The sequence below is a fragment of the Pomacea canaliculata genome, linkage group LG14 (genome assembly GCF_003073045.1).
Source record: "Pomacea canaliculata isolate SZHN2017 linkage group LG14, ASM307304v1, whole genome shotgun sequence".
NCBI lineage: Eukaryota > Metazoa > Mollusca > Gastropoda > Architaenioglossa > Ampullariidae > Pomacea > Pomacea canaliculata.
Genome location: NC_037603.1, coordinates 2,139,579 through 2,149,645, shown reverse-complemented (window position 1 = coordinate 2,149,645; position 10,067 = coordinate 2,139,579). Strand labels below are relative to the sequence as shown.

The following is a 10,067-nucleotide window of genomic DNA, read 5'->3' as shown; positions in this document are numbered from 1 at the left end:
CCCATCATGAGTACTGAACATTCTCAGACTCCTGCCAACGTTTGTATTAAATGGAATTCGAAAACCTGCAAGAGTGCACTTCCTTACAGCAGTATTTTAAAACTAAGAGAATGCACTTCGTCTGTAAACAGAAAAACGACTCTCTTCTGATTACAAATAAGATAAAATAAATTTATTTCTTGAAAAAAAAAAGAAATTTCCTTAAGAGCTATGAATGACGGCGAAGTTTCTCGTCCGCGAAATGTTCTGAAACATCAAAGATTACTTTTAAAATAAAGGAAATAGATTGAGAAGCACGCACGACCATGAATCTTGTCAAAGAGCGAAGGTCGTGGATCAATAGGAACCGAAGGAATCAAAGAAATAATTTTGGAAAAAAAACATTTCGACAAAAGACAAAGGAAAGGGTGAAACAGAGCAACCTTATCTAAAACTGACAAAGGGAAATAAATCATTTCCTTATTTAAAACGGCCGGACTGAAACGCAATGGACCAAGAAATTAATTAGTCTAGAACAAAAGACGGGACACGATGAATAACGATGAACACATTCACAAATCACAGTGGATATTGAGATGCAACGTTGGTTTGCTAATGCAGTGTAATGTTAGTAATGTTGGTAATGTTGGTACACATGTTGGACAACTGTTGGTGAATCAAGGACCAGTGTCTGTCGGAATGAAAACACTCCAAGTATCTCTCATGGTGGTAGTCTGTACACTTAAACCCAGCACATTGTTGTACGTAAAACTATCAGAAGTCCCGATAATAAAACCTTTTCCATATCGTCAAATTCAGGATTTGGAAGCCTTTGCCAGAAGACGTCTTTAAGAAATTTCGGTATTCCTAACAGTTATTCTTTTGTTTCCCATCCAATCTGTTTCCTCTTTTTTTAACATTCATCTTATAGATACAAAACTTGTTATTTAATGGACTCCCTATAGTGTGTAAAGGGCCATCAGTTTAGCTTCTTTTAACCATCCTCTTAGAGATTTACAGATGACATGCATCAACGTGTTAATGAATTAAAAGCAAATACAAAGGACTAACCAAGGGCAAAAAAATCTCTAGGAAAATATAACAAAGACAAACGCAAGAAAGAAGACCAGAAAAATAATTTACTATATACTTATTTAACCCACTTCTAATATTCTTTTGACACTTACAGATTTTTTCTAAGATTTTTGCTTTATTGCTTGTGTCATTAGTTTAGCTTAGTTTGGATCACGGCACCTCTGTCGTATGTTGAAGTAAAAAAAATATTAGGACAATGTGGAATATGAGATATCAAGTGATTAATTTTGAGGATGAGGAGGAGGGGAAGAAGGAGGACGTAAAATAATAAGGTAGATAAAAAATTTCTTTGCTTGGCAGTGTCCTCATTGTGTTGTAGCCAAAAAAATTAGAAACGCATACATCAACACAGTTTGCCAAACGACAAACACAACGGGGGCAGGAGGGATAAGGAATGAGGGGGAGACACAAGTAACTTATGTATTCCACGAATCGTAAGACCAACCTAGAAGCTGCGAAGGATGCCACTGAGGGAAGAGACAAGAGCCCGGCACTCCAGACATTGAGGGAAGGGTTGAAGCGGGTAGAAGAAGGAGCGGCACCCAGAGCTGTCACTTCTGATGCCATGAATACCCAGGAAGTCCGCACGGCAGGGACTTCAACATCTCAGACAGGTACCCTGGGGGTCAGACCACGAAGGCAGCGATAACACAGCGGGTGGCCCACACTGGACTCGAAGTAAACCCGAACTGACAGTGAGTCCAGCTTCACGGATGGAGGACGTACCATGGTCGGCTGTGCGGACGAGAAACAACAGGCAATATTTCTTAAATCGTAGCTTTCTTTTTTTGTAAATTGTATTCTGTTTGTTTATAGAAAACGCATTTGGGTTTATCGACAATTTTATCGTATTAAAAACACCTTCACGACAATTCTGTTGACTTGTTTTGCCACCAACTGCTTTCGGAATCGTTATGAATGGCAAGTCTCGACATCTCGCTTTATTGGTATGACTTCCAAGAATGCAAGTTTGCACCTTTCCAGTATTTTTCAAACCCATTTACATCTCTGTCTGTGTCTTGTACAAACCACCAGACCGGATAACAGGAGTCTCAATAAAGAAAAAGCCGAGACTGACATCAGTCTTGACCCTGAGTGACTTATCCAGTAATCAAGGTCCGTGGTGTCTGACATGCGGAGGATGAAGTCCAACCCCCTACTTCGGCCGACTTTTTTCTCCATGCAGGGCAGAGCATCTGTGACTGAGAAGATGGAGAAGAGTTGATGGTGGGGAAGTTTCCAGCCGACATGGCCGACTACAACTTGAACTTTTTACCTTCTGCTATGCTGTGATTTAAACATTAACACGGGGCACACATCATACATCAACGACAAATATTCACCCACACAACACCTCCTGAAATTTAAAATTAAAATCAACATATTCATTAATAACAACATTTAGTGAAAATTGGCAGAAGCCTGTCCGCCTGTCTGTGCATAAATGTTGGTCACGCCCTCTACAGACAACATCCGCCCAATAATTTGTCAACAAGAACGGCAAAGTAGACTAAATTATATTTATTAAAAAGGACACCTACTATGATAATGTATGAATTGTATTCAAAGCACATATTAACGTGCGAAACACACTGACTTATCACTCAAGGTGCTTTAGTCTTGTCTACGGTATGAGTGGTTTGATGTAGACATACGAGTACTTAATGATGGTAAATGGTTGACAAAAGACCAGTAGATATTTGCAAATGAACGTACAAGTGAACACTAACTCTAAACCCTGACACGTGATTAAAACGGGGGAATAATAAAGTTAACGGTTGTTTCACTGCAAGGTGGGCTCTAATAAAATGTTTTCAAGTTTTATATTTTGATGACCACAGATGAGGGCATGACACAACCATCACCAAAGCTTTGAACTACCGACTGAAGCAGAGGGTGGCCATTGCACAATTTTGTCCTGGATGAAGATACAACCACACTAACTCCACACCTTACACGAAAAGGTCATGTTTTGAAATGAGTATTACAGGTGTACAGCTATTAAAAATGTACTTGTACACAGTCTCCGCTATCGTCCATCACTTTATTAATTTATTGATTGAGGAAGAAATCGTTTTTAAATCAAAAGCAAATGTTTGTGTATATGCGTAAATTAACCTGCTTTTTGTTCCCCTCATCGTGGTGCTGTCCTTTCTCTGCAGCATCACTTGATGGGGTACCCTCCATCCCTGGCACCCCCTACCCCACCAGTACCCGCCAGGTGTCTAGTGACGATGCAGATTCTCCATGTACCCTCACGAGTCAGTCGACTGGCGACACCGCACCTGACTGTGCACACCGACACCAGACTAAAACTGCGTTCCTTGCAAAGAATAACTGGGAAAGACAAAGGTAAGAAGTTCTTCAGAGAAAAAAAAATTTCCCGAGGTTTTAAGACTTTAAAATTGTTTGCTATTTACTTTAGCAGATTGGTTTTCTTTTTTGTGCCGAGAGTAAATGTCCTCATTCTTATAACCCTTGAAATCTTTCTTCGCAGAACAAATACTTATTATATTGTTTACTTACATTTCAAACGTTTATGACAAAAATGTTTATATCAAATTTCCTTTTATCCCATGAATTGCTAGAAGGAAAACTAAACCTTTATATTCAAAGGAAAAAAGTAGAACTCGCTTACAACTTTTGACATGTGTTCATACGCCTTTTAAAACTTTTTACATTGTTTTCATGAAGACACCGAAGGTATCAAACTTTAAAACATTCTGTAATTTTTCTGTGCTTTATCTAACTTCTTTACCAGAAGCTTTTAAGCTAGTATTCATTCCGGGGTCTTTTTATCGTAATTCTTTTTTTTTTCATTCTCTAAAGATTCGCTAAAGTCTTCGTTTTGTATTTTATCAGAGAGGTAAGAAATTCTTTCGGTAAGAAATTCTTTTGTCCTTGAGATTTTTTTCAGAAAGTTTAATAGTTAAAAATATTTATTAAAATCAAAAATAATTTCTGGAAAAAGAAATTAATGTCGGATTTATAACCCTAACCCACTTTTATTTCAGTTAGTTTTAGTTCCACTTGGCCTTCAAAGCTACCGCCGATCTCATCAACAACAACAACCGCGTCATCATCATGGTCGATCCTTCTCACGCTTTCCACATCGCCGACTACGGCGTCTTCGCAGCCACCATCGTCATCTCCATCGTCATCGGCATTTTCTACGCCGTGTCAGGGGGTCGTCAGCGCACGACGACAGAGTACCTGGTGGGCGGCCGCACCATGCAGTTCATCCCCGTCGCCATCTCGCTGATGGTGTCGTTCGAGTCGTCCATCATGATGCTGGGGTTGCCGGCGGAGATGTACGTGTATGGCGTGCAGTGGTGGATCAGCTGCGTTGGCTTCATGATCTCCCAGATCCTCTCCGTCATCATCATGGTCCCCCTGCTGCACCCGCTGAAGATCACCAGCGCTTACGAAGTATGCACAATGACAACAACAACAGGACAACCATTACTGTCAATAGTTTAGCTATTTGAAAATAATTTTCTTATTCTCTGTGTGTGTCTGTGTGTGTTTTAATTCCTTCAAAAATTATCTCGTTCTTCGCAGTGAGCAGGATGCCAAAAGACAATGCTTAACCAGGGGATAGGTGTTCGAATCCACGAACGTTCCTTAAGGGTAAAATTAAATATATAAAGGTTAAACTCCTGAGCTCTACCGTGCTCACCGATAGTAGAGATGTCTAGAGAGTCTCCTTCAAAACAGCATGTTACCAGTGTCACGGAAAGGTCACACGGGTCAACGAGCAAAGGTTGGTCACGCCTGAGGCAGCATGTTGGCCACAAACAGGTCAGGCCTCACCTGTGAAATGCTATGTCATCGTGCGAAGGAGCGAGCGATATATTTTTTAAACTGTACAACATTATCCCATACATTCCAATTTTCCAGCAAGTTCCACGATATTCGCCAAGAACTTCCCAGAAAGGTGGTGAATATATAATCTTTGTGTTTGTTGAATACTTATAAAGGAGGTTTTTTCATTATATTTCTCTGAAACAGGTTTTTTTAAGTAACAAATTTCCTACATGGTCAATCCCGAGAGCCACTTTGAATGTTGTGTTTACTCAGATGGTGTCAATTCCTGAGAGACGAGACTTCGTCGAATTTTGGGACAAACAAAAGACACTTGATGGGAAAAAAACATGCTCCATTTGCAAAAGTGCGACAACTCAGCCAAGGGTTACCGACCCTACGTCCTTATTAATCTATGGAAATGTAAAAAGAGTAAGTTAATAATTCCCTACAGAAAACCGTGAGGTTAACATGGCCTCGCTGGTAGAAGGTTTTCCACGATGAAAGTACTGGCCAGGGTTCAATGCCATATGGCCGAGGAGACTAGGTGGTTATAGAGAGATATGGGCTTGGTGGCCACATGTAGAAGCCCAGATGAAGGACAATGGGAAGAAAAGGCGAGAGAAATACTATTCTGGATAGGTCGCTGGCCAGGTTCAAGCTTGAAGATGGATGAATTTGCTGCCTTCAACACAGTAGACATCAATGCAGATATCCTCGCTGGAAATATTAAAGATGTCAGACTTTCATCAGATGAAAGAGGTGTTAGGGAAACAGAGGAAGAAGTCACAGTTACAGATGGTACCCTACATCTCTATGACCAAAGAAGGGCTTTTGAAGAAAGAAGGACCAATGAAGCAGCAACGTCCTTTTCCGTCTTTTGAGTTCTGATAAACATTCTTGTCAGACTTCTAGTTTGGTTGTTAGTATGAAATCAAAGCAGCAATCATTTACAAAACGACCAACAACGAGATCAGAAAGGAGCTGAATGCAGCTAATGAGAAATGGATTGAAAAATAAAGGAGAAAATAAATAATGATGAATATTGGAGTAAGTGGCTACAACAAGTAGTACTCTGACCATCACCTGTCCCATTATTCAGCCAAATTTCTCAAATAAAAAAAATTGAAGGAGATGGGAAGGCAAGGGACCGCTTTAGTTTGTTAAGAACCGCTAAACAGGAGACAAGAAATTTTCTAGGTTATCAGGCTAACGTGACCCTGCATACTCAAATCCTCGGTGACGCTTCAAATTGTTTTTTCTCGCATTGACATCTGGCTTCGTTATAAACAGTTAACGTGACGAACGTGAGGATATCGCTGATGTTCGTTTTAACTGCAAAATTAATGAGATGCCGCTAAGGTGCAGCTGCACCTAATTTCTTACTTGCACCAAAACCGCTTTCAGAATCGTCTTCTTGTGAGCTTGTGCATAACAGAGTGGTCTAGAGCAATATTCATGTCAACATCAGCACACACATTCATTGAAATTACACATTTGTAAACGTGTTTACTTGTTTACTCCTTTTCTTTAAAAATAGTACATCCCTAAAATAAAACCAGAACTCAAAGCCTTCTCAAAGTCATCGAGTGAGCACGCAAACAGCAAAATCTAAGTTGAAGACAGATGGACGAGCTATGTACAACTGATGTATTCCTAACAGCTTCGGAGACTCAGATGAGGTTTATTTTTAAATATTAAATTTTTCATTTTTTATTTTTACTGACTGAACAATTAATTTTCAGTCGTGATTACTCTTCCATTCTGTTTCAGTATTTACATCTACGGTTCAACTCCACCGCCGTCCGCCTTCTAGGAACATTCCTGGGAATGCTGACTTATGTAAGTAGAGCCACATGTAGCCTTATTTGCGGAGGTCTCTTGTGGTTTGTGGTAATGCTCATGTCACTAGCACGGTGAGGATCTACACTCTACAGGGTCGTAGTTCGTATCCCGTCTCAAACATACTTTTTGACTTTGACAGGTTTACACGGAACAGACTGCTGGGGTTTCTCTAGGTACTCCGTTCCCTTTCTTACCCCTAAGTCATATGATAGCATTTTTCTATCAAATCAAGCAACCAGTCAGCCCTCTTGGACTTTCTTTTTGCCTTCTGACCTGGTCGGCTTTAATTAACCAACTCATTATACGGGTACAAGTACAGTTTCACAGCTGGATGCTTTTCAGAAAGCTTTACTTGGCCTAACTTTAAGCGATGAGCAAAACATTTTTTAAAAATACTAAGAGAGCAGCACAATTGAAAAATTGTATTTCCTTTAAGTTAGAATGATTGAATCTTTCTAATTCCTTTTACGATTTTTTTTCATTCCCTTACTTTATTTTTCTCGGTTTTTTTTTTTTTTTTTTTTTTTTTTTTTTTTTTTTTTTTTTTTGTTGTTGTTGTTTTTTTCATCTCTCTCTCGCCTCTTTTTGCTTTAAAGGCCTCCATCATTGAATAGTAAGATTTGTTACAATTAAATTTTTTGTTGTGCCAAAGACTTAATATTGGTTTGTTAATGGCTTTGTTTCTTTGTTTCGTCTATTTCTACCATTCAGACTCTCATTTTAGCTCTCTCTTCATCACTAACTCTTATAAAGTTGTAATTTCTCTCCTTTCTAGACTTGGTATATGGGCATCGTCCTCTTTGGTCCTGCTATTGCACTGGAAGCAGGTAAGCTTCTTTAGCTTCAGGTCAACTCCAAAGGTTGAGGGTGAACGTTTTGAGTTTCATGCAAACGTCTTGAATATCTTGGTCTTATGTAACCCTCTTTAGTCTCTGTCTCATGTAAATATCTCCAGTCTCTGTCTCATGCAAACCTCTCCAGTCTCTGTCTCATGTAAATATCTCCAGTCTCTGTCTCATGCAAACCTCTCCAGTCTTTTTTACTCTCATGCAAACCACTTCAGCTTCTTTGTCTCCTGTAAACTTCGTTTAGTCTTTAATGAAGTTTCTAATTGTTTTGATAAAAAAAGCTTGCGGTTGATCTTTGTTCAGTTGTGTTGATTTTCTTGTTATTCCTCTTGTTGTTGTTGCTGCTGTTGCTGTTGTTGCTGTTATTATTATATTTACTACAAAAATATCAGTAATTTTAATGAAAGTAATCGTGAATTCGGTTACAGTAACAGTTATCCCTAATTAAGATCTATTTTTCAATTACAAGGGTTTCCCATCAAATGACCATAATTAATTATCACACCAACAATACGTTTTTCATTATGACACTTTCGTTTCACCGTCACTGACTGTATAACTATACTTCTGTGAATATTGGTGACTGTTTTCACGATTACGAGTTATATTATTAAACTCACGTGAACGTTGCACAATTACAGTTTATACTTTTATACTTATGTGAACCTTGGCGATTGCGTTTTCACAGTCACTGGCTTTCCGCAGTGGAGCTCTATCTTCGTCATCGCACTCGTTGCTGTCATCTACACATCCATTGTAAGCATTCTGAGTATTTTTCATGTGTAACCGAGTATGTTACGGCTATTTTACTTCTACATAGCTAGTAGATATCTGTTTGAGTTCTCGTCAGGTTAGGATGTGACCTTCTTGCACTCTCCGTGGCAGGGTGGACTGAAGGCCGTCATCTGGACGGACGTGTTTCAGTGTTTCGTGATGTACGCCGGTATGATCTCAATCCTGGTCAAGGTTTGTATTTGAGGCTCTCATAATTCTTTCTTCATTTTAAAAAATGTTTCCTCTCCTCTTTCTCTCTATTTTTTGTTTTTTATTTCACTTTCCTTTTCTAATCTTCTTTTTTTTCATATTTTTGTTTTATTTATTTGGTGTTCGTCCTATTGGCTTTTTTCTCTCTCTTTCTTCTGTTTTATCTTTCTTCCTTTCATTTTTCCTTACTTCGTTTTTTCATCGATCAATCTTAAATCTATTCAGTTTATTTCTTACATCCTTTTCATTTCTGCTTTCTTTCTTGATATATATTTCTCTCGAGAGCCTAACCCCTACCTCTTTATGTAACCTAAAATTATGTGAGATCTGCTTTTCAAAAAACAATAAAGATATAGTCTTCAAACTAAAAGATGATTTGATCTCTTTCGCGAACCTAAATACATTTTACTTCCCCCTTTTGAACACTGCTTATCAGGCTAAAATTGATACTTTTTTTCTTCGCGAGACTCTCTCAGCTCTGTTCGCAGGGTACCATTGACGTTGGAGGGACCGGCGAAGGTGTGGGACATCGCGCGAGAGGGAGGACGTCTGCAGTTCTTCAAGTAAGACTTAGACACGAGCCACGAGACGACAACAAAGTAAAAATCATAATAAAAATAATAATCATCATCATCATGATTGCTTTACTGGTCAGATGGCAAAAGTTTGGAGGTAGTCGAGATGGTTGAGTGGATGGAGGACTGGGTGGTTGGATTGTCGGATGTATGGACATTCTTTCAGTCTACATATCCCCATCTTCTACCTTACTCTCTCACTCACTCCCTGTCCTAAAGGACCCTGCAAATCAAATAAATAAGCCGACACGCACCAATTAACTCGTCTTTAACGGACAGGGCTCTGAAAGAATAGAAACATCATAAAATACCGGGGGGAGAGGTGGTAGTCTGTCTGCTCAAAAGCTCGTTTTCCATCGAGTGAAGTGTTGACAGTCCTGACATTTGCGTTACACACATGCACGCACTATCGAATATTTTTTGTCTGTTTACACGTGTACACATGGGCGGCGAGAGAAAAGGTTAATGAGAGTGGGACTGTTTGTAGAAACAGGGGATCTAGATTGGCGAAATAAGTCGAAAAAGCACGAGTTGTTCTTTACAGAATCGGTCATCTTCTGATAATGACAAGGAGAAGCTACTGAGTTTTGCACACAAATTCCATTGATAATTTTAGACAAAGATGTCCCTTCATAACATTTTTCTGCATTTTGAAAATTATTGTGTTTGACTGCATGAACATGCAAATGTGTTTTCCTTGAAGCATTTATTTTGTTTGTTTGTGTGATGAGCGGTGGGTCAGTTGGTGTGTGTGTATGCGTGTCATCATCTACACAGGTGTGAAAGACAGTGTGGTGTGGATTCACACAAGATTCTGTACTCTCCCTCACGACCTTTACACCTTAACTGTAAAACTTTTTTTTTCGTGAACCTTTTCGCAGCTTTGATCCTAATCCCACGACCCGCCACACATTCTGGAACCTCTTTCTGGGCGCCA

At 39.3% G+C, this 10,067-nt stretch overlaps 1 protein-coding gene across 1 annotated transcript in view; it reads left to right on the top strand.

Annotated features, from left to right (window-relative positions):
* Positions 1-4,092: 4,092 nt before the first annotated feature.
* Positions 4,093-10,067, top strand: part of LOC112555508 — a 29,094-nt gene continuing 23,119 nt past the window's right edge. Inside the window, 8 exon segments of the mRNA XM_025223943.1 lie at positions 4,093-4,503; positions 6,652-6,720; positions 7,499-7,550; positions 8,260-8,327; positions 8,457-8,537; positions 9,044-9,067; positions 9,069-9,118; positions 10,012-10,067. Of these exon segments, the coding sequence (XP_025079728.1) occupies positions 4,159-4,503; positions 6,652-6,720; positions 7,499-7,550; positions 8,260-8,327; positions 8,457-8,537; positions 9,044-9,067; positions 9,069-9,118; positions 10,012-10,067 (745 nt within the window). The 5' untranslated portion in view covers positions 4,093-4,158.